At 41.0% G+C, this 25,461-nt stretch overlaps 1 protein-coding gene across 4 annotated transcripts; it reads right to left on the reverse strand.

Moving 5' to 3' along the window:
* Positions 1 to 513: 513 nt before the first annotated feature.
* NCAPD3 (non-SMC condensin II complex subunit D3) lies at positions 514 to 25,218 on the reverse strand. Of its 4 annotated transcripts, none has more exons than XM_078857182.1 (35): positions 25,072 to 25,218; positions 23,608 to 23,759; positions 22,611 to 22,773; positions 22,176 to 22,354; positions 21,191 to 21,367; positions 20,717 to 20,778; positions 20,534 to 20,618; positions 20,263 to 20,396; positions 20,010 to 20,082; positions 19,792 to 19,917; positions 19,081 to 19,333; positions 16,979 to 17,101; positions 16,718 to 16,783; positions 15,758 to 15,831; positions 15,343 to 15,477; positions 14,781 to 15,016; positions 14,307 to 14,498; positions 14,086 to 14,183; positions 13,772 to 13,887; positions 13,416 to 13,523; positions 11,687 to 11,798; positions 11,434 to 11,565; positions 10,159 to 10,397; positions 9,397 to 9,476; positions 8,174 to 8,308; positions 7,220 to 7,353; positions 5,447 to 5,646; positions 4,932 to 5,042; positions 4,265 to 4,486; positions 3,909 to 4,039; positions 2,240 to 2,361; positions 1,753 to 1,842; positions 1,532 to 1,609; positions 1,375 to 1,444; positions 514 to 890 (listed from the first exon to the last, which is right to left on the reverse strand). In XM_078857182.1, the coding sequence occupies exons 1-35, from the start codon at positions 25,130 to 25,132 to the stop codon at positions 767 to 769; spliced, it is 4,593 nt and encodes a 1,530-aa protein (XP_078713308.1). In that variant the 5' UTR covers positions 25,133 to 25,218; the 3' UTR covers positions 514 to 766. The 4 variants fall into 4 exon arrangements, with proteins under 4 accessions (XP_078713308.1, XP_078713311.1, XP_078713310.1 ...); XM_078857185.1 differs by having other exon boundaries at positions 16,979 to 17,026; positions 20,534 to 20,621; XM_078857184.1 differs by having other exon boundaries at positions 2,240 to 2,358; positions 20,534 to 20,621.
* Between the last annotated feature and the right edge of the window lie 243 nt (positions 25,219 to 25,461).

Raw genomic sequence — 25,461 nt, forward strand, 5'->3', positions numbered from 1 at the left:
TATGGAAGAACGCAATCAACCAGGTAATGTGTTAACTGTTGGGTTAGCCGACTCTGTTGCATTGCATTACATTTCTCTAAGTTTGCTAGATTTGTTTTCTCATTCATTCATACCTGATGACGGTTGCTTGTGTTGCAATCGAAACGTCGTATTCTATTATTTATTTTATTTTTACGTGACTTTACCGAAAAAAACAATGAGTAGTTCCTGCAGTAACGAAAGCTTCTAATCAAGTTTCAATATGATGTGAGAATCAACAATAAGGAGAAATGCAACAGCAACAAAAACTGTGCACAGATGCATAGACTTTATTTGTTTTTCATCAGATTTATTTAAAAAGAAAAAAAATGTATCCGCCGTATAAAGGTCTTAAACCCCCATCTCTGATCAGCTGCGGGTGCATGAACTTTACAGTACTCACAAACACGACTCCAATTTCTCCCCAATAACCCCCCCCCCCCCCCCCCACATCTCTGAAAGGACAAAAAAAAGGACAAATTGAAAACTTAACAAAAAACGCAAGTGCATTGTATAACTAGGTAAAATAAAACATGGATTTACAAGTATAAAACCCTATGCATATATATCTTCTGTACATGGGAAAACTACATGTAACATTAGCTGGCAATAATAATCTTCAAAATAATGTGTCATACATGTTGTTTCTCTCATAAGCAAACGTAAGGTGCACCAAGGCCAGCTCAATACTGAAAATAAAAATACTAGTTCGTAAACACTTTGACCAAGTGCTTCGCATGTGCGGGTCTCATTTGAGTGAATTACATGGGGAGAGGGGGAACTTCTGAGCGGCGCTGTTTCTCCGTGGTTGAAAAGGTTTCTTGTTTTTCCCAGTGGGAGAGCTCAGGTTCCATGGCCTGATCGATGGTGCTCTGAGGGGGTTCGTCAGAGAAGACCAGTTAGCCGTACACAGCTTTCTTCACGACATTTGGCCGAGCAAAATAAAACCACGCTTCGCTCTAAACGTGACAATGTCAATAACGTGCAAACAAATAAACTTAACGGTGGCGTCCATGACAATGAAGCTTGCACAGCGGATATGAACAACAGTTGAGTAAAAACCCTCTCGATAAGACTAAAAATAATTAACCAATGCTATATTATGGAAGTTTATTTACACATAATTATGTCAAACAAATTAAATAGTATTTAATACATATTTACTGTACGTACGGCAGTCCACTAACTGCAGTGAACTCATATCTATCTTCAAAACTGCATGATTGATGTTATAATTTGCTGCACATTTGAAGATGCAATATACCATCATTTTGTTTAGGCATTAACTAAAAATCACAGCTTTTATTTTCCATGTTAATTCATAAAATGAATATGACCATGTGAAAAATAACTCACGGCTTGTCTGGAGACAAGAGGCAAAGAATATCTTTCGGAGGACACGCGGTTGCCTCTTGACTTCCACTTGCTGCAAATAAATTGAAGACAAACTGCAGTGCATGTTTTGATACAACATAATAAGGTTAAAGACACCAAGCAATAGCACAGAACTTACCATTGGGCACAGCGGGAGGAGATGTGATGACGCTCAGATCAACATCCGCATTGGTAAATGTCATGTCACCCATCGTGTCTGCAAAACAATGGGCGTTATATACACACACAAGTCTGCACGTGTGAAGATTGTCCTCGCAGTTGAAGGCGAGGTGTCAAGAACAAGTCCATACTGACAAATCACATGTAAGGAAGATAAGAACAGAGGGATAACGTGCTTACGATCTGGGGTACTGAAGGCTCTCCAGCTCGCTCCTTGGGTCACTCGAGGCTCGCAAGCTTTCTGCTGTGTATTGTGGTTTAGCTCCGATCCTGAAAAATAAACATACTACATACTTAGAATCCCTAAGAGGTTTTTTTGGGGTTAGATCGCATAAATATACACGTGTCGCTAAAACCGCCACCACCTGACACAGCCAATAAGTAAGGTTTGTCACGTAAACAAAACGTGTCAATTCGCTACTAGTTCAGCACACCGGTGTGTTGGAGAGTAAACCCACAACATTTATAATTCAAGTACAACGTTTCGCCAGTCATTACAACCAGCCTCTCATCGGGTGACGCAGCCATGCTTAGAAGTTTTAGATTAATGCAAAGATTTAACAACAAAAACAGAGCCCGAGGCATTTACAGCAGGTGAAGGGGACATGGGTGGTGCGCCTCGTGATAGCGTTTTCCACATGCGTTGAATGTCTCGTGAAGTCCTTGCCAGGTTTGGAGTTCGACGGGGGCGGAGTGACGTTAATACTCTGGTTGTGGGTTTTTCTTTGCGCCGCCACCAGTTTCCTGGCCGAGTTCACGATGGCGACGGTGCTCAACGACTGATGCCTGCTGGACGAATCACAGGGGTGGGGGGGGGGAAGCTGAATAACCCATCACTCACAAACAGGAGCGCAAATTATTTATAGTCAACCCAGCAGCAATTAATACATCTCCTTCTTTAGCCCCAACTTATTTGTTACAAGGCAAACACAAGACACGATAGTAAATCATGTGGGGGCAAGCGGTGCATTGGATTTAGCCAGGGCGTGAGCATGAGTGCCCTACGCAGTGGGGGGGGGGGGTTCAAATCCCAGACCAGGTGACGTTGTATTTGTTTTTTCTTATCTTACATCTGAAATTATCGAGTTGGTTGGATAAAGGTACTCTTGATGTTTTCGTAATACTGGATACTATAGGGGAATAAATGTTGGTGAAAAGTACCCAGGGGGGCTTAGAGGTTCCTTCGGTCTTTTTCCACACGGGTTAAGTGTGACTGAGTTGGGATCAGTGGGAACCAGGGTTGTGAAACTTGTTGTAATAGTTTTTGTGTAAGGAGAATGATCACACAGGGGAATTCAATCAACCAAGTGGAAAAGAGACTCGCAGAGCGCACGGCTTGCATGGAGATGAGTGGACCTCACAGCGACCAGCATCATCTAGGAGGGGGGTGGCACAGGTGAAGCATGTGCAAGGGCCAGACACCCAAGGTGCTGTGGCAATTGCCTGGGGAGGCCGTAGGGGTGCTGTGTGGACAACCCCAAAGAGTTCAACCCTAAAGAGTACAACCGAGAGCTGGGAGGGCACTTGCAAAGGACAATACCCAAAGCCCATCAAGTTAATGCCTAAAACTGGTTGGCACTTGTGGGTAAAAACACACGTACGCAACAGCCTGCAATTTAAAACACGCAGCGTTGCCTGCAACATCTGGGGGCTTCCGCACTCAGCACAACACAGCTCCCCGACAGCTTTAAGCATCGGAAAATTGGGTCTGGACTTGGTCTAAGCGGAGGACTGCCATCTCATGTAGGAGGGGAAGATGTGGAGCAGGGCTGGGTGTGAGAGTCTGCCCCGTGACCTCCTGCCGGCGGGCATTCGACACTTCACGTGACCTCAACGTGCACATAGCCTGGTACAAGCGCCGTGGTGACGTCACCGTCACTTAGTGCTGAATGGCGGTTGATGTATGTATGGGCACCGGTAGTGTCGTGTTAGCGCACTGCGCTATGAACCCGGTATCCTGAGTTAGATTCCTGCCCATTACCAACAACAGTGACGAATTTTCTGAACCGGTCCTGGTGCTGGTGGCCACCCACACCTCGTGTGCCGTGCCAGCCTTCATAGGTGCTCGCTAACAGCATTTGCTCCAACAGTCTGTTGCAGTCTATATGGGGGATCTTTGTCTTTTGTGAAATTGGTGGTGGGTTTTCCCATTGGTGTAAGGAAGCCATTGGTTCAACATTAAAACGCTTTACACCACTGTCGTGTGGTTATGCCTGTGGTCTATCACACCGCACCACCGATAAACCTTCGATACAAAGCAGATGCCGTTACATCGTAACACTAATTTTTTGTACACATTTTACATTTTTTACAAGAGTAGTCGCATTGGTACAGACCTGGTTTTGTTGGCAAGAGGTGTGTAGTTGATACCGTTGGGCTCATGCGGCTTGCTTGATTCACCTCCTAACGGGCTTGGATTTGACGTATTGGCAGCACCATCTTTGCTTACGTGCAGTGAATGACAGTCCTACAACAACAGGTTTGATTTATCACCCATTAAAGATGGCATTTGTTGCAATATCTAAGGAAGTTATTTTGAACATCAGGAAACCGGAAAACAAATTTGGCATTATTTCACATTGTACCAAGCAAAATGTATTACTTTTGCACAACGGCCTGTATTCAACAAAGAACAACTTTCGTGTGCAGACAATGAAATGAAGGTGCTGTGTTCCTGAAGGAGGACACGTACTGGTGGAGCAGGGGCAGCAGTGGGAGAGTGGACCCTGGGGCTGGCAGGGCTGGAGGGGCCAGCAGGGCCATTGGGAGGCAACGGAAGATCCCCACTCAGTCTCTCCCTTTCCCTCTCCTCTTGCTCCTCATACTTTTTGAGATCGTACTCCACTTCAGCCGCCAGCCGCTTGTCAGCTGCCAGGACATCCTTCACCTCATCACGGTAATCCTTCATCACCTCCTAAAAGAACACCGTGTTATACTTCATAGCGCGGACACGCAGGCAGGCTATACATAAAAAAGCATCTTCTTGCAAATAATTTAAAATCTGTAAATGTAATTGTAATGTTTAGTCATATGCATGCATGACAATTAAACGGTTAAAAGATGACAACATATGGGTATAACAATGTATTGATATTAAGCAAACGATACATGCATAAAATCACAAGTGCAAAATTAAATATTTTTTAATTTGCATGTTTAAATGTAATGTTAAGTGTCACCCCTGCAGCCACCATTCACAGTGGAGGAGTAAAAAAATAAAAACAGATTCTCAAAACTAATTGTCACCCCGATTTGCAGCGATTTATCAAAAGTGTACACCAAACACTGGGACACAGTTCCATTACGATGAGAGGTACATTGACAACACTGAGATTCAGGTGACGGTGTGGGAAACCGACCCGGAGATACTGCATAAGGTCCTTGAGCACTGGCAATCTCTTCGTCTCCATCTGCTTCTTCAGCATGATCACGATTGGAATGATGTTCTCGACGAAGTTTTTCTTTTGCACCTTGGGAATACACACACAGATGCAACTTTTAAATAAAGGCAAAGGCACCTTCCATAACACTCCCAATCATTTTAAACCTCAGTGTTTTTTTTTTAAAGTGGAGTGGAGCGGTAGTGCAGTCGTTTGGCCCACTGCTATCAACCCAGCAGCCCGAGTTCTATTATTCTCCTTGACTAACAGCAATATCGGAATCCATACTAAAAACTCTATCGTTTTTGATACAACAATCTAGCACTTACTCACACATTGCGTCACAAAACTGTACAACATATTTTTGGTTCTAACGGAAGATTCACGTCCTTTTATTTTCATTATGCCACAACAGATGTTCCATTAAAAAGTTACACGATGTGGCCACGTGTCCCGTTCGACTGAAAAATGTACCATCAAGCAGCGGGTTCTACCTGCGAGATGAGCTTCTTCTGGGCAACCTGCATGACGGCATTGGCCATTGCCATCTCTCTGTCTTCGGGCAGCTCTTCGTCCGCTGGCCGTGCGCGAGACACCACCAGTTTAATCTCCTTGCAGCAGAGGACGGAAAAAATGTCCGATAGGAGGTCGGCTGCCTCCATATCCAGCGCCAGCATGCCATCCACAAAGCTCCCTGAAAGGGCAGGGACGAAGGCACAACACGTACACACATTATTGCCCTCATCAACCAACACAGCTTCGGTGTACAAAAGATGCCTCTGGTCACTCGGGCCGGTGACATAAAGCGGAGTAGAACATGATTACTCGGTGTCTACGAAGATAAATAACACTGCTCATGTCAGACATGCGCATTTGTGAACTCTCTTAAAACTTTCTAGTTTCCTCAAGGCCCCAAGAGTACAGGGCAATTTTCAACAATAGCGTAAATACGCATCCATTTTCTCGCTGCTCTCCAGTACCAGTGCCAATGTCAGCCGACTACATCTTTTTTATTTGTTATAAGGCAGGGTAAATAACAAATCTAGTGTATTTGGTTTATTCTTGTTTGTGTACCACTAGAAATGCAAGTCCATCAATATTCTGTTTATAAGTAAACGGGCAATATGTTCCAGACCTTTCCAATAAAACGATAGACTTTGTACGAAAATGATCTCCAAATTAACAATGCCGCAATGCACGTGATTTACTCGGATATTTCAAACGCAGTGCAATCCACATAACGTGCATGCAAGAATGTTTATCTTTGGCAATGTAGAATTTGTTACGGACTACCCCCCTCCACCCCCCCTTTTGAGAAATGAGCATGTTACACATGTTAGTGTTGCTTCACTCGCAATTGTGACCTTGCCAACTGCAAGTGTCCAAACAAACATGAGCCCAACATCACACTTGCATGAATGGCTGCAGGTGTACTACTTTTAAGTGGCAACACAATACAGTTCACCACTTAATGTCGCCCCCCACATCCATGTAAATGTTAAATTGCACGATACAATATCCAAACCATCAGCCGAAAATTGTACACAACAATAACAATGAAAATGTAGCCAGCATTAACATTATCACTTTGTATGCCTCATTGCCCAAAGCAGGGATATTAATCCATAATACAGGTTTTTTGGGTTAGATCGCACAAATATGTCGTTAAACTCACCACCACCACCCAACAGCCAATTAGCAAGGTTTGTCACATAAACAGAACATGCTAATTCGTTACTGGTACAGCACACCGGTGTGTTGGAGAACAAAGCCACAGCACGAGTTTAACGACACATTTATATATTTAAGTGATCAAATTAAAAAAAGCTGTATTATGGATATTGGTCGCTAAACCCTACGTGTTAAACAGGGATATGCATGCTTAAAAATCACTTTCTTCAATGCCTAGATATGCCTGCTGTGTTTCTATATGCAATATAAAATCAGTCCAACATAGCACATTTAGGAAAACCCCATTGCTAAAACAATTCTAAATACACAATTACCGTGCCACATAACATACACCAAATCTAGTTAAGCTGGCAAGGGTGCACTGAATTGATCATTTATGCAATTTCCTTCACTTTGAAAAAAATAAAAACATGCTAAATTGAGTACATTTACCTTATAAAAATGTTACTTTAAACAGTGTGTTATTGTAGCTAGTCAGAAAGATGGGATCAAAATCATAAAAATGCACATGGGGAAAAAAAACACGTGACTTTCTTGAAGTAATGAGGATGCCACTCACGACCCCACACACACACCGAGGATGTTCTGAGCGAGCTTGGTGCTCAGATTGAAGCGCTGCTCGTCCGTCAAGTGCTCCAGCAATAGGCGATAGATGGTCATCCTCTTGCTCTTGTTGTGCGAGCCTTTCAGTGAGAACAGGTGCTTCTCCCTGTTACGAAAAAAAGGTGCGTATGCTTTCACAGCAAATTATCAGAAGTTTATACAAGCTCAACAGAGTAGATGAGCATTTGAATCTCTCTTGCAAATACATTAAATTAAACCACTGTAAAAAATTCACAATTGTGATTATTCATAACACTGTAATGACGTGAAATTATTTTAACTTTATTCCACCTCTTAAACAAATAAGCGTTTTAGCTCTGCAATTAATATTTATAATTTTCTAGCCACATTAGCATCAAAATACAACAACTTTAACCTGATTTTACCAAAACTGGTCAACCGTTATACATCACAACCACACAGCGGTGTCACATTTGACATTTTGAGAAAAATGAATACGATGTGACTCGTGATAACTGAGAAAGTGGACTTTCTCAGTTATCACGAGCTGCGGTGCAGTAATTAAACAATACACAAGATTGTTTTCTAACAGTACAATAGAGTTAAAACATGGCTATATATTGCCCCGTGTACATTACAGCATCACAATAAGAATTAAGAGTTAAAAAGCACCATTACCTTGAAAATCAGTGGCAGCTTCCCACTCAACCTTAACATTAATTTTCCCTTTAACACTATCTCAATTTTTTTACTTCATATCGTCTCAAGGTCAATTGAAAGAATGGGGCAATTCACTTTTTTACAATATTATCTTCAAATTATATATTTAAAAAATCTATTTCATAGTGCATAAAGCAGTGATTACACAATTAAGGCAAGCCACGGAGGATTTTAATTACATTAGGCATGTTTATCTTCATCTATAAAGATGAACCAATGTGCATTGCACAGATTAAGGGTGTTACCGTTCTGTCTGGCTGAATTGGTATTTCTCGTGCTTCTCATAGCAGTTGAAGTGGAAGATGCACTCGATAAAATGTTGGAAAATTATTCCAGGATGTTTCTTCAGCAGCAAATGGATCAGACAAAACTCTGCAAAGCTAAACAAAAGAGAGTTGCGTGTGAAGTGCCTTTCAAAACACCTTGCAACAACGAAAGTCCATCGGGAATCTCTCCGCTGCCAGGCATTCCATTTCACAAACGGTGAATCAGGTAAACCAAAATGCTGGCCTTGTTTATCAACAGTACCACTGCATTTTACTCTTAGCTATAATAAAACTCTTTATTTTTTAATCGAACCACATCAACAATTCAACATTAAATTAGTGTATTCAAATCAAGAAAGAAGTGCATTAGCCAACCTAATATTTATGTTAACACACACCTGCTGCATTGAGAATAAATTATACACGCGGTTTAGTTTTTGTTCTGTGCATTTAGAATCTAAATCAAAGAAATATAAAAATCAATGATGTAAACTCTTTGCTATTTTGCTGGTATGTTGAGTTGATGAATTCCACATTGATTGGAATTACAAATTATAGCGGTTACAACATTATATAGTACTCACCAAGCCACACGCTTTATAGTATCAGACACAGGCGCCCAGGTTTAATCCAAACATATTAAACATTAATGTATTCTGGGGCTGCTCTGCACACAACACAATTACTTTATTTCCCCAAGCAATGACATCCTCATTAGTAAAGCAAGCGGGTTTTCTCGGCCAACACTCTTCCACTGGCTTTCACTATATACCTTGACCGCGAATGGTTCGTACACTATTATTTAACGCTCTGTAGTAAAATGTCATCGAGACATTTGGTGACTTGCTAATATCCAACACTGTTAATCGCCAAGGCAGATCGCTGTAAAAATGTTCAATATTTAAACAGTTAGACCTTATGCTTGATTTCACCACTGTACCAAGCTAAAGCTTTACATTAATGAAATTGTATTGAAAATACAATTCAATAATTTATACAATATACACTTCTCCATGAACTGAAAATGTTATTATAATTTTAGTTTTATTTAAAAAAACATTAGATCACTGTTAGATTTAAAATCAGGTCGTCATCGTATTGATTAGTATTTGGTCAAAAGTTTAAATATTTATTTTGTCACTGGTTGGGTATGCATATTTCCCCCTCGTACAATACATCTTCAATGATGCATTCCATAATACCTCTGGATTCCAGGATCACTATCCACGAGCACGCTGGCAAATCGGTGGAAAAGAAACCCTCTCCACTTCACGTAATCCTCCTGGGCACACAAGGACAAAGCAGTGCACGAATGAACAATAAATTTGACATGCAAAATCTGACGTGCATAGTTTCTCGTGTACTATGTGCTGTACAAAGGATCTGGCATTAAATGGTACGTGTCTTAGCAACTGCTTGCTTTGTCAGACATGAACTAGGATGCTTATCAAAAACAGCTTAAAATGAAAAGCACTTCAACAGACAAATTGGACAAAATCAACCCAATGATCCAATTTGCATGCCGATTTTTTTTCAAATAAATGTTGTTCTCCATAAGGGTTATAATTCCACATGTAAAAACAGAACCCTAAAAGCAAATAAATGTACTTTGTAAGCACTTTTTCTCACGAAAAAACAAGTACAACTCAGACTAACAGCCAAACTGAATAATTAAAAAGGAGCCTGCGTAGCCCGAGCCAATAATGTACATTAAACTCTAATTTACAATCGGCGACTATATACTGTTCTTTATTTACATAGCACCTATCATCTATCAAATTGTTTTTTTCCTCTTTCACTCATTAATTATTTAAGACAACAGTTAGCAACGGGCTTCGTCAGAGCGTTTACACTGGAAGCAGTTGTTAACGACAGGCGTTTGACGACAGATTGTATAAGACAATAAAAGATGACAGATAACATTAAATGTGCCTTTAAAGGTTTGGGGAGGGGGGGGTCAGCACCTGCAACAGGTTGGTTAAAAGGATGAGCGTTTGTCGGCGGATGAAAGGCTCCTTGTCCCGTAAACTCGCCGAGATCTTGGAGATGTAGCGGTCTACCAGCGTGGTGTAGCGGATGCACAGGTCGCACATGATGATGATTACGTTGTTACGGATGGATATCTCTGATGATATCTCCAGCTCTCGGGCCAGGGCTGGGATACACTTTTTGGCCAAGTCTTCATTCTGCAAACACAATTTCCCTAAATGCGCATACAGCAAAAGTGTATATATAGACATTAATGATCTCTTCAACGATGGTAAGTAGAGGATTTACATTCAAGCGGAGCCAGAGCAAACATATCTGCTGCCTCTTTCAAGGTCAAAATCTGTAAAAACACATCTAGCAACTGGATTGTAACCTCATCAAAGAGGCTAGGATTTGTGTAATTATTGACAAGTTTTACATCTATATTTTGTGGTACACAAACTAATTTTGCATGGCTGTGGAGCATTATTAGTTATAATAAATATAACCATAACTCCTATTCTGCGTACCCACATATAAATAAATATATATATTTTAGTCCATCAGCCTATTGGTTTTCGAAGACCAATATTCTGTAAAGTCACGTGACTTTAACGAAAGAACCAAAGAGTAATTCCTGCAGTCACGAAAGCTTCGAATCTAGTAATTGTTAAAGTAATCAGACTGGGCTGACTTGTCAAACAAATGCTGCTGGATTGTCATATGTGAATGGCAAAAGGACACCCTTATTAAGCATATATATTTTGGTGGTCTCCTTAATGTTTTACGTAAGGTTTTTAAATAAATATTCACTAGCTATGTGCTACACAATTATAAATTACATAACAATAAGTACGCTGCTCATTATCGCTATTGAGCATACTTTGCCTATTAAATCTCCTTCACAACACACATGGATTACATGAACAAAGGAAATCAACAACATAATTTCACAAGAACAGCTTGTTCTAAAAGAAGCTATGATTTTGTTCAGTGAATATAATTTTCCTTCAGGTACGGTACATACAACCTTTGTATCGTAATCCAGGTGACAGAGAAGTTTAAGAAATTCCAGTTTAAATGGAACGGTGTGCGAAAACAAATTGTTAGCAGTCAAACAGGCCGCTGCAACAAGTAATCACCAAATATTGTTGCCTAAACTTCATATATAACCAGCATCAGACAATATACATATCAAGATTAGAATAATATGGTTCATCAAGCACCGCAAAAATGCTGGTCTATTCGAAAGGATCAGAGTTTTCCCTCACCCAGAGTGATGAAGGCATGCGCTCGTACAACGGTAGGCATGCTGGAGCCGTAGAAGTGTGCTAGTGGCTGAGATAATAGAATTGGCTGGCTGCTTGGGACGGCCGTTTCCTCGGACTCCCCTGCTGTCTCTCCTGTAACAGCACACAAGGATTCACCGGTGTCACGACCTACGCAGCGGACGCTTTTGCACAACACGTTTAATCACCTCTGGCAAATGTTTTCAAAATAGGATGGTGCGGATTTATTTGGAACCTTGTTCAAGGTTCGGGGAGGCCAGGAGAGACTGCACAAGGAGGAAGATGCGCTTGTTGATGTTGCTTGGGGACAGTTGGGCCACTTCACCGAGTGTGAACACATAGCGGATCTGTGAAGGGCACAACACCATTACCGTCAATCACAGTCACAAATCTAAGCCAGCAGTGCTTGTCCTAGGAATTGCCATTTTTATGTCGACTGCACTAGTGCAACCAATTGTTAGGCCAATCAAGTAAACCCAATGCCATATTAAAAAGGTATTGAATGATAAAAGCAAATGATCACTAATGCCCACTCTTCAGCCTCTAACATTTTACACAAGTTTAAACAAAAAGAAAAATGTTCCATTAAATGATGAACATGACAAATCGTCAATTATCAGAACTAATTTTATTATGAATTTAAACTATTTTAATAAGTGTGCGTATTGTGTAATCAAAAGGGCCAGAAAATTTAGTTATGAATGAGTTACTTCCATCTATAAACAAAGCCCAATTTTACTGGTTGGTTAACAGCATATTTGGCATCGATCTAGAGGCAAAACTGGAATAAAAGCAATTGTGATTTTTGTTAAATACATGTACACATCGGTAGACCAGGTGTAAACGTCCACTTTACTACCATCATTGGATTTTCTTTCCTGTCCCGTCATAAATCACATCAGAGAAAGATGTTTTTTAACACGAGGTGCAAACCATATGGGGTGAATTTAATAGGTTACATCTGTGCCTCAAACTGCTTTTTTCACAAAATAAATCATAGGGTTGTTGTTGTTGTTTTTCCCACTGACCTCCAGATCGACCTTAAGATCCAATATAGTACAGTAACTTTCAAGTACACCTCAATAACACCGGCAAAGTGTGCTATTTTGCGAGAAAGCACTGTAAAAAAACGTTGATAGCACATCATTTATTTATGTTTATTACCAAAGGGCAAAGACTACAAGGGTAACTTAGTATCACATAAACACAAAAAGTGAGAGCACCCCACAGGACACATGCAAGCATGCTACCCCTTTTACCAAAACAAGGTATAGTTTTTATTCCAAGAATGTAATAAAAACTAAACAAAAACAGCAGATAGTATGCAATTCCCATTTGTCAGTGTAAAACGAAAATTAAGGGTCTAATAAATGAGGGAAGTTATATATTTTGGGAAAGCAGTGGTATGTACAGTGGTTAGCGCACTGGACTATGATCTCAGTAACCCGAGTTCAACTCCCAGTTACGGCTCTATCATCAGGGGCAACCTGTAATGATCATTGTGAAGATATAACAGCCCAATTGACCAAGAAGTGTGGGCAGGCCTTCATCCAGTAGTGGATTGACAAAGGGCTGTATATTGTTATTTACTGTTATTACATTATATTTTGATGTCAGCTATATGAATTATCTTTAATTTCATTATCCAATGACAAAAACATTGCTACCCAGACCTTGCATTATGCTTGCATGTACATATGAATGTGCATGTACAATTGCAATATTTGAAAGCCTTTGCAATTTGCCTTATGAGTCTTCAGAATCTCTACATGTAGTCCCAATTTCTTTCCAACATACACAATAGGCCCAAGATAAATGCAGTTATATATGCACCGTGCACTAGTTTCAATGAGATTTGAGCACGCAGTTATATCATCATGTCTTACAGTGGGCAGTAAGTTATGTTTGTACTTGAAACCTGACATTTGGTAAGATGGGATTATCGACTGACTGTCAGTCCTCACCAGCTTGTCTTCGTGCATGCCAACCCTCCCGGTCTCAGTGAGCACTACTCTGGAAATGTAAGCATCACAGGCTTCGATGAGCTGCTTGCACCACTTGCTGACCTGTTTCTACACACGTACAAGGTAAAAGCAACGCTGTCACAACAATCTTGAAACCAAGACAAAAAATTTGCAGCAAATTCTGGAAATGTAATAACTAGATTTGCTCTATTTTCTAGTCCTTTGCCAACTTGAGACACCCTCTAATTGTGCATTGTTGGATGTGCTAAACTGCACTTAAAAATACGAGTACAAGTCCCACCATGATTATCAATATTATAATGGAACAGCTGTTCTATACAAATGCCATTGTGTACCATAGCGCTCTCCGGAGATTCCTGTTGAGCTCTACAAAGGTGGTCCAAGGTGGAGACAGAGGCAGTGATCACCTCTAGTGGGCAATCAAATGATCGTAACCTTTCCAGGAGGTTTTCTGCAGCAGAAAAACAATATAAAAAAATACATCACCCATAGGTGGCTCATTTTGCAAGCGTATTTCACACAACTGTCAGAATGAAATTTTTACAATTGCAAATTGTACTACTCATACAAAATTTAGTTTTGGAGGTTAATATTTCATGGAAAAGAACATACACTGCAAACCCGAGTTGTGAAACCAATACCACTTTACCTATGAGCTGATGGCACCCGTCATTAGAAAAATTCTTCGCCATGGTACCAATCACTGCCAGAATGTGACACATGGTACTGGGCATTATATTATAATTCCTGAAAGGCAAATGTGAAGAGCTCAGGCAAAAGGAGTACATTTACATTCATATTAATTCATACAGAAGGGAAGAGACCACCACAGATCGCGTATTCAGAAAGCAATGACAAAAAGGCACACACCTGTGTACTTGGTCCCAGCATGCTAATATTTTAGTGCAGTTAATCTTGGGGCAGTGACCGGCTACCTTTGACAAGAGTAGCCAGGCAGCAGGGGCATGCTCTGACTGTACATGGGAGAGTAGTGCATTAATTAATGATGCACTGAAGGGATTCTTGGCAGCCAGCATATGGCAAGCTTTCCCGAGGTACGAGCTGTGGTGAGATACACGGACATGATGGTCAAACATTAAAATTGGTATAAAATAGTTATATTCAAAATCTGGTCTCAAAAGGGAAAAATAAATCACCACATTCCATCCTACATACTTTATAAGCTACTTTTTTACATGTATTCTATTTACAAGCACCTATTTTATTTACAAGCTACTTTTTAAAGGCTAATGAACCCAAAACACACAGGTTCTAGCAGTAATTAATATATTCCTGACATTACTCAGAAAGTACATTTCTTCTCTAGATAAAAATGCAATTCACCTCAATTCCTGATGCTCTGGAATGACCAATATTTCAAGAATGTCCCACGCGCGTTTGTGGGAGGGGTCGTGGTTGCTCGAGCCTCCGGTGCCTGTCTGCTTCTCTTTCACGTTCTTAAGAATGACCTCATCGAGATACTCCAGCACTTTCTCCTGAACAGACGTCTCCCGGTCTATGACAGCTGGCAGTAGACCCTTGAGCCAGGCGCGAAGTAGCGTTCCATTCTCCGGGTGGCTCTGTTCAAAGCCACAAAGAAATTACGATGGTAAAGTAGTTATTGTGGAACATTAGAATACATAAGCAATATAGCAATTGTAAAAAAAAAATCATCACCTTTATAAACTTTCCTCTATGCACAGCATATTCAAAGTTGAAAGCATTCCATTAGTGTTGCTAACATATGTCCTTAGTTTTGACTGTCCAACAAAAGCATAATAAGTAAACTTTTAGAATTGGCATAACAAATAAGTTACTCAATAGCACGGCATTCTTGTGATTCATTAATAGGATGGTTGTTTCATGGTTATCCCGTGGGTTTAAATATGACGCCTAGAGCACACACCTTCAGGAGATTAGTCAGTGAAAGCAGTGATTGCTTTCTGACAGAGAGTGCAGGATCATGACATCGCTCCACCAGGCAGGCCAGGTCCACATCCGTCAACGGCAAGATGCCGTGTTGCAACATCCCCTCCAGCACCTAGCAAGTGTGGAAAGATATTTAAAATTCGTTTGTAAACCTACCCCTCTATTGTTGGTGGCATTGCAAACTTAGACAAACAAAACAAGCAACCAATGCATTTCTGTAACAGAATTCCATTTTGAGAAAGTACTCTTTCATAACAGAGGTTACAATTCCAGTAATGGATTTACAATATGATACTGCTACTTATTGAATATTAACTTGAACAGATTATTACAACGGTGATTATTATTTATCACAAGAACAAGTAATCTGTAATATTCACGTTGTGCAACACCTGTAATGCTGATTTCCTGACACCGGGTTTTTCATCTCCCGTTCGTTCCTTCAGCATGGACAAAACTTCTTGACCTATAGTATAGCACAATACAATATAGTAAGATTTACAAAGTATTATTGAGCAACTACATCAAATACTGTATACAAGGACATGCACATTATGAAATCACTGGACATAAGGGCGAGCTATTCATTTTGAAGGTGAAATTGGAGGTAATGGACAGGGAAATCCAGGGAGAAATATACTTTGGGTGCATAAAGGTAGAAATAAAGACACTAGGATTGATGAAGATGGACAGTCAGAAGAAAATAAAAGCCTTAATCCAACGGAGAGGAACAGTCTGCTGAAAGCCAGGAGGGATCTGAAGACAACAGAGGGGTGATTGAAAATAACAGGAATTAACTCTCATTGAAAGAAAGTGAACTGGAAATGTTGACAGGACTTGGTTGCTGCAGGAGGGCAATGGGAGGAGAAAGAAGTGACATGAGGTAGAGGAGGTAGGCAGAAGTTGGTCTAAACAGAGGACATTGGTAATGGCAAACTTAAAATTGAGCCAGTATTGGAATGGGAGCAAGTGGAGGGTTCTGAGATTTGCAGTGATGAAGTATAATATACAGGTGAAGTCAAAAACAGGTCTTCTGGATAATTTCCAGCTTGTAGGGGGAGAAAATTTGGGATTTAATACAGATCATGAAAAGGGCAGACGCAAACATAAGAATGGAGGTGGTTTGAGTATGGAGGAATAATTTATTAGGTAGTGGCCTTTAACAATAATTGGTGAAATCAAGCCGTGAGAAAATGGACCTCAGGTGTGGAATTATAAAGGAGCAAGGTTATGGGAGATGGGAGTATATGGCAATATAAAGGAACCACATAATGTAATATATTGCTCAAATTGCTATTTGCATAAAAAATTAGACATGCAGTAACAGTAAACAATATAAAGGTGAGCTTTACCATATGGAAGTGTCTCATTGCCCAGGTCTGTGATTTCAATCGTTTTTAAAGCTCCCAATGTACGTGCTGTTGAGCATGATAAAAACATGAAAAAATATGTAACATAACATTCCAACAATACCGTATCTTAAATGTATTTAAAAAATAATTTGTATAAAAACAAGAAACTCTAAAGACTTATTTTGAATGTACAATTGGTCAACAGTTATTATTATTATGTGTATACATGTAGCAATGTGTTTTTTTATGCTTAACACTTACTCTTGCTGCTCCTTTGCTCAACACATATAGATGTGTTAGTCAAACTTGCTATGCCAAGAGAGTTGTTGGTTTCGTTGAAGCCCGCAGCACACGTAGTTGTGTATAAGGTCAGTCGATGGGGTCCTCAAGACAAAGTCAAATCAACAAGAACCAAACATTTTTCAGATGTATACACAGTCCAAGATGGGTACATTTTAAAAAATCGGTTATTTGAATATCCCTGAGAGAAATTAAATAAGTTTTGGCCAACTGGCCTTCTTCCGGCAATGCAGGTTTTAAGTCTTAAGGTGCAAGAGACGTCAGCTTGAGTGTAAATTATGGACTCATTGAGGTGTAATGATTCAGACTTTGAATGCATTCCAGAAGTGAACGTTGAGATTGTCTTCCTGAATTGAAATTTTCAGTTTGCAAAAAGAGATCAGGGGATCTAAGAGTTGGTGGCTTAAACATGTTGTTGTGAATTATTTATTGATTTACACTTTTCTCGCAAGGAAAGTCTCACCTAGCCACAATAGTCTTTTTAAGATGAGCCGTGCATAGTTTTTTGCAGTACAGGTGATATTGCCATGTGTAATCCCAATTGAGTCATTTGTAGGTCATTTTCCAGATTTGGGATGTTTGGTCAACACCAGTTACATTATGGTTGTTATAGTTATGGTAATAAACCAGAGGAAACTCATGCTGAACATACAAACTCCACAGAGGATGGCCCCGGTTGGTAATGAAACCAAGAACCTTTTTTCCGTAAGGCAGAAGGTACTGAGCTAGTCGACAGCCTAATAGGACTGTGAATAGGCCCTTTGAAAAAAAAAAGAACTGTACAATGTTTATCATGCATTCCTGCATGTGTCAATGGGGCCATTATGGATGTCAGCTGTGTCAAAATGAGTCTCCCCTCTGCCTCGGTGGGAGTATTAACAATACTCCAAAGGGTCATGTCAAACAGGGGCTTTCCATGAATATAATATTCAGATCCTGGGAAAAAAACTTGTATATCAAAGGCAATCTGCATATTTACTTCTGAAATGGAATCTCGTCATGTGCTGTTAACTCATTGCGCCTCAGCAAGTCCATTATTTACAATCTGACACTCACCCCACCTCCACCTACGCTCTACAAAAATGTATACTGAATATTCTATAAACCTCAATACTTCCTAATTTAGGCAGTCAGTTGGCCGACACAATCACTTTCCTCTCAGTGACAATATTTTATCAACCAATCTATATTTTCTGCATTATTTATCAAAAGTAGTAACTTATCTGCAACATGTATGGCATTCGGAAAAGTTTTCATAAACAATCTAATTTTGAAACATTATTATTAAAGGTCACCAATTTATGAAGAGCAGAAACAGACACCCTTTACAGCTGGGAAAAAAAAATATTTCACAAATTGTGGTAAGACCAATGGCGGAGCCAGGATTTTCAGGACGGGGGGGCTACCCCTTCAGCAATGAAAAATGATAGAGGAGTTGTTAGTAAGGACTTGTCCCTTGCTTTTTATTCGACGCGTGTGCAGCGATGGCGCAGCCATCGATCGAGGGTCGAATTCGAACCGTGTGATCGGCATCGCGCTCGCTGGAGGTGAATGCCTTCAGGGAAGTCGTGTGCTGTATATGCAACTGCGCACAATTCTGCGAGTCACTTATAACGGCTTTGCCGTTACTTATTGCCAATTATGAACTCAGACTATTGTCCTATCATCTCAGAGTCCCTGGCACGTAATATGCTACAGTGGCGGCAGTGGGAGTTGCAAAATGCCGATTTATTACTAATAAACCCCAATGATCTGATCGAAATTAGAGATTTCGATCGGATCATTGGGGGGGGGGGCATGTGCCACCCCACCCCCCCCACTGGCACTGTCAGTAGGTAAGACAATATTGCGACTTTGGAATTTAATTTGGCTACGAATGGACGAGCAAGGTATTTAGTAGATTCTTTTCATGACAATTCACTAATGAAATATTTTTGTGAATGACATTTCACAACTAAAAGTTATATATTTGATTCAGTATTTCAACAGAAATAAACAATGCCAATCTCAAGCCTTGTACTTTTGACTATCATAGGATGCAGTACACTCTCAACAATGCTCACCTCCCTGCACGATCTCGTGCACACACTCCAGAGCGGCGCTGCCATGCTGATTCAGGCTCTTGGCTAGCGCAGACAGGGCCTTGGCACGCACAGTGGACATGCGGTCGCAGCAGCGACGCACCACAGTGCTATGCACCAGGAACTTGTGTGAAAAAAACCTGAGGCGCCCAGTAGACACGGTACTGTCCGCCTCTCGCTCTGGGCAATCCAGAAGCTCCAAAATGACATCCAGTGCAAACACGCGGTAGCCCACCTGCACAAGGCGAACAGCAGATATGCTATTTTTCACAACATCTGTTCAGGTATGCCATTTACAAATGCACATAACTGGATTAATTAGTAAGCTCCTAGGGTATTCTTCTCATGTCCTGCCACCACAGTGATATGTTTATCCTGTATAGGGCACTTGATATAGCCCGATCTATAGCCCTAGTAAGGTCAGAGGGTAATAAGCTACTAATGAACAACATTTTGTCGAAGTGTTTGTTTTAATATCCACATTTCCAACTTGCAAAAATACTTGTAATACTCTGGAACATTATTCCTACTTTTAGCTGCTCACATTCTGAAAATAACCATTATTAGACTGTCAAGTTTTAATAACTCTTCATTTACAACAGTCAAATGTAGCATGATTATTACAATTTGAACATGGTCACGAAATTACATTGCTGACACCGTGAAAGCTAAATGTATCCTTTCAGTTATCACCTTGGCATTCTGCGAGTATTTGTAGAGCCACTCAATGAATTCCGCATAAGCTGAGTTGCTCATGCAGTCCAATAGCTTGCACACCGCTTGTGCTGCATGACCCCGGTAATCTGCTTTGTCTGGGACCTGACAGCAGATAACAGCAGCACCATGTATGATGTGAAAAAGTTACAATAAGCATATTTTCTTTTACAATTAAAATATAAGAGGTACAATACCTTAACACAAATGTGCTGTAGAAGGATCCGGAGGAGTGGAATACACTTTTCACCATCTTCTTTGACCAAATGACTGCAAATACATACATGTACATCGTTGTTCATTTTGAACACACAATTTTATGAGTTGATCATAGAAATGCAAGAAATGTCTGAGAAAGGGTTATTACTCTAAAGACTCAAGTACAATGTAATGATCGCTGATAAGCAATGCATTTTGTAATGAGTGCAATTCTATTATTGGTATCCATACCACACAAACTTTAGCGTTTGGTTTCTCAAGTTGACTGCATACTGTGGAATAAAAGCCAGCACCAGATTTGCACGTGCTTCTCCGCCCACCATGAGGATGTGGTTTAACAGCCGATGAAAAACATTTCGTAAAACCTAAGGAAACACCAAAGTAATTCAAAGACTGGATGGTCAAACAATTTGTGGAATTAACAGATAGTCCACTAAAATACATATTTAGATACTGCAATTCTAATAAGATGTGTCAGTACACATTGGTATCGCAAGTGTACCTCATCTTTGGAGCCATGGGAGGTAGTGCAGAGTACTTTCAGGTTGCAATACGCGAGCTCTGCAAGTGAGTGGGCCTGCCTTGTGCTTCTAAAAATAAGAGAATAAATTTTTTAACAAAAACTGTATCATTGGATTAAACATAAAATAAATACGTGATCCATAAAATTGGAGATAACACTTACACATTTAGTGAGAAGTCAATTTTCTGAGAGTGGCTGTTTTGTTTGGTTAGCTCCACAAGGACCTGCGGCACAAAACTATTCATCATCACTTCTACACTTGAAAGTTATCAAAAGCCTTGAACGAGAGAATCAATATGTCAACAGCACAAACATGGTGTATTGTAACTGTAAAAAAAACAATGTCAAAAATATCCATTTGGCACATTCAACCTTATTGTAATTATCATTAATTTAAGTATGCTTGTGCGACTAATAAAACAAATGTGGATTCAAATAATATATGCACTGCTGCTATACATGCCGTAAATGGTCAGTTTAAATATTCACTACGAAATCGACGCACGTACATTGCACGACAAAAACTCTTTAGAGAGGAAAAAAGCTCCAATCAATCACATTCATATTGAATCCACGTGCATACAAACCCCAAGGGGCTGCTCGACGGGTCGGTTACATGGGCGGGCGAGCACGCACCTGAATGCAATGTCTGATGCACTGCGGGTTCTCTTTAAGCGAGAACACGGAGAGCAGGCAATGCAGGGTTTTCAGCAGCAAGCACGCCACATCATGCAGCCGCTCAACATTCTGTCCTGTGAGTGCCACTTCCTCGGCCTCCTCATCATCGTCCTCATTCTCCAACGCATCGTGCACCTATAGCGATCAATCTTTAGTTGGCATGTAATGGTTAACCCTCACCCCCAGTCATTCATAGAATAATCAAGATTTGGAGTGGTTATTCCATTTAAGAACTGCCTCGTTTGCATTGTTTTTTGCCTCTTTTGTACAGCTTTGTTTGCTCCATTATAACAAATCTAATATCATGAAAATCATCTCCTAAATGCTATTCCAAACCACCAGTGGGCTGAAATAAAAACCACTTTTTTTTTTACAAAACTCAATAAAATAAAGTTGTCTCCGCAAATGGAAAAGGCAAATTCAATTTATAAATGCTGTCAAAGCTGCATGAAATGGTGATAATATATTATAATATGCACTAAATAATGAAAGTCAAAATTTGGATGTGCTTCAATGTTGATTAAAACCTATGAACTGGAAAGTAAATAACCTTGCATTTATTCTTTGCCAATTTAATTTCAATTATTTCAAAATTTTGATAAGTATGTCGGGAAAATAGATAATTACAAAACTACCCGAATAAATCCATTCAATACGTTTGTACTAAGCCAATGTATGCACTGATTTCCCCTGATAAAGTAGTTAGGCAAATTTAATAAAACATCCACAAAACTTTTTGTTATATCAAATTCGTTCATTTTTCATTCTTCTGAAATATTCACGATGTCTTCGTTGAAGACAAACTGTAAAATGCATTGCCCTTACCCATTTACTGTGCAGCAAAGCATGTTGTAAACACTAGCATAAAACAAATCAATAAACAATAAACGTAAGCATGTTTCAGTTGACAGGCACAGCGGGTGCCAGGCATGTAAACTCTTACCTCCTCCTCCAAGCGTGGCTGCTTGGCCTTGCGCCCTCTCCCTGTGGCTGCTTGACTGCCCTTGAGTGGTGCACTTTTTAGTTTCCGTTTACCATGTGATGTCTGTGGGAGGACTTTTTGAGCCACAGCCACACATTTGTCAAAAAGCACCGGATGAAAGACCTTGTGTGCTATGCTGCCTGTGAACACAAACCAATACGGGAGATGCTATCATTTCAAATACAAAGCGTAAAATCTACAGCCTCAAATGTTTTAACGCTGCACTAGCAAATATGCTTTAAGAAAAAATTCAGCAGGTAGTACCAATTGTATTTCATCAACAATCAATTGTAGAACTGCCCTTAATAAAGTCTAAATAAAATAAAGTCGTACATTTTACATACGAAAATTCAGTAACATGCCAACCACAATGCTAACAACCCCAGTGGGATTTACCAGGGATCTCCAGCAGGAGAAAGTAAAGACATGCAGCCTTCATAGCGAGTATGCGCTGCTGGAACGAAGAGGTCTGCTTCTGGCCACTGTTTACAAAGTGATGAAGTATGGCGATCAGGTTTTGATGAGAAATACGCTTCTCATAAAGGAAGCTCCAAATACTCTGAAAAAAAGAAAATAACCAGAGGTCACATAAGTATACTGTATACTCCAATCAGTAAACATACAAGAGATTATACAACAAAAATTGTACTGATCATTTGTGTCTTTCCTACTAAAAGTATTCCTATCATTGACACAGGCAGGTATACTGCAGCAGGGGGGAAACCGTATAACCAAATTATTACAATCATAATATAATTACAATGTAAAAATATATATACGATTTTAAAATGCTTGTCAAGCCACTGCTGGATATAGGCCTCCCCATGCCTGCCACAGAGGGTTGTTTGACCACACTTTACAACACTGGTCAGTGCGGTTTGGCGAGGGGGTTAGGACCAGTTCATAGCAATCCGACACTGATGTTAGGCGTGGCTAGAAATCAAACTAACATTGCCAAGTTCAAAGATTAGCTTGTAAACAACTGCCACTCGACCACCACAAAGTAATAAAACAAACTTATTCACAGAAACATGGATCCCTTATTTAAATCTGGAATCGGGCCTTCTGACACCACATAGGTGGTGAGGGATATTTTACCATGTTGGTCAGTGCAGATTTAAGTTCGCGAGACCAAATGTGAGAGCAGCAGAGAAGTACAATTCCATAATGGATTTAGCTGCACTGCCCACTACCCCCAACCACGTAGCCCCAGTCTACAACACTCATCATTATACATTGTCGCCCATCCAAGCACTATCCGTTTTGCTTCAGTTATCCAATCGTATGGGCACCTATTCCGAGTAATCTGGTCGTAAGTTCACAGGAACATCACTATCAATAAATCTGACAATTTAAAACAACTTTGTACTTGGTATTAAGCATTTGTTATTACCTCAGCACCCTCCTGTGCATGTGCCACATTCTCCAAGCGCAGATGCAACTGGTCAAATGCATCAACACCCCTGGCCAAAACCTCCTCTTCCAGCCAGCCCTCCAGTGGCACTGTATCCGTGAAGTCTTGCTCCCATACTTCGTCTGCCCATTCTGGAAGTTGCCAAGAATAAAAAGAACAAAAATTCATTGCATTGATTTTTACTGTGAATTGCCAAGAGGCACAGCCAACATAAAACTCAAAAGCGATAGAAGACGATAACGCACAGGCTAAGAATGTGGGATAAGGGTAGGTTATGGTCAGTGAGAAAAAAAGCTGGTTGGATATTCATGATTAGTTATTGGTAGGGCCAGCATTTGGTAGACTTGTGTGCTGCATATACTGTACAAACCGCTTGAGGCATTTTCAGTTATTGGACGCTTTTCGTTTCTGTTTAAAAGATCTTCATGGTTGCATCATCACCCTCAAGTGTGTGAATGACCGCGAGTACCATATAGTATCGTCACTAAACACGTTAACCCAAACTTGGCAGAATTCAAGGCAACTCGAGGAGACAACACAGGCGTGTGCAATTGTAGCCCCCAAAACGGTGTGCATTTTCATATTCTTAGTGTGCATTGCATGGACACAGCAATGCCAATACTAAGTAAAGTTGGGAGAGGGGAGTCGGAGCCCAAGAGGCATAGCAGAGGCATAGCAGAGACATGAGCTACAACGAGAAACATGAAGACAGACAGGAATAGAAATGGATACACAAGACACATGGCGATACACAAAGCGAAACTAAAATAAATATCCTAAGACAGGTAAATGTCAACAACGGTAATAGCAATTACAGCAGCACTGTTAGACGGCATAACGATTTAATTGTGATTGCAATTAATTAGGAATAACACAATTACAATTGTAATTTACATCATCCGCCGTGATGTCGTCGGCACGCACCTCCAATTAGCACGGTTGGCCACGTACGGTGCGAAAGAAGTTCAACATACATAACCAGGGTGCTTGTGGTAAGGCAATGTGCACAGCGACACGGATATCGACAGACAAAAATGTGACGGGCACAAAAGACAAGACAAGCGATACACGTGCAAAGAAACGCACACAGAGACAGCAAGAGAAGCACAAAGACAGACACGAGAGGCAAGTGAGAAAGACCCCCCCCCTACCCACCCCTCCAGGAACATCCTTCGCGAACACCCCAACAATGAACCGAAGTTCAATGAACCCAGCTGGCCAGTTAAACAATTCCCTTCGTGTCGCGAGTCACTCAGAGCGAGGCAATTTAAGGCGCAATAACAAATCCGTTGGCCGGAGGCCTAATTTGAGGCCTAGTCGGATCCCCATTGACCGCCAATGTATCCTTGCGCTCGCCTAAATAAAACCAGCTCCCGCCAAACCGGAGCGCCGAACGCTTGTGGGCCCGCGGCATCGTCCCCCCGCCGCCGCCCTGCCCCTCACCGCTGCTGACGCTCTCCACCTTCAGCGCCTGGAAGGCGTTGAGGAGGGCGCCGAGTGCCATGCTCTCTCCACCGCTGTAGTTTTGATGTTTTGTTTCTTTCTTCCTTCCCCGTGAGCCGCAGATTCCGAATCCCCCGCCAAGGCCGAGCCGGGGTGCGCAGTGCGCATGCGCGAGTGACGCGACGCGCGCGTGAATTCAAACGTTGGGGAAGGGGTGGGGGGGTGCAACGCTCGCGCACGCGACGACAACAACACACGCGGGTGGGGGGTCTGGGGGGTGTGGCGCGTGCTCGCCCCCCCCCTAGCAGCTCATTGGCCCCACGGTCAGCCACTCGCGTTGGGGGCTTCGCTCCTGTTTAAATTCAAACCGTTGGGGTTGTTCTTTGATGG

The sequence above is a fragment of the Lampetra fluviatilis genome, chromosome 5, assembly GCF_964198595.1.
Source record: "Lampetra fluviatilis chromosome 5, kcLamFluv1.1, whole genome shotgun sequence".
Classification (NCBI taxonomy): Eukaryota; Metazoa; Chordata; class Hyperoartia; order Petromyzontiformes; family Petromyzontidae; genus Lampetra; species Lampetra fluviatilis.

Excerpts from the sequence above, each read along its gene's own strand:
- NCAPD3 (XM_078857181.1), bottom strand. The coding sequence starts at position 25,132 with ATGGCACTCGGCGCCCTCCTCAACGCCTTCCAGGCGCTGAAGGTGGAG. Across the intron at positions 11,799-13,415 it reads GCATGCACGAAGACAAGCTG|ATCCGCTATGTGTTCACACT; the intron begins GTGAGGACTGAC and ends TGCCCTTCACAG. Across the intron at positions 10,398-11,433 it reads GCATGCCTTCATCACTCTGG|GGAAATTGTGTTTGCAGAAT; the intron begins GTGAGGGAAAAC and ends ATGCGCATTTAG.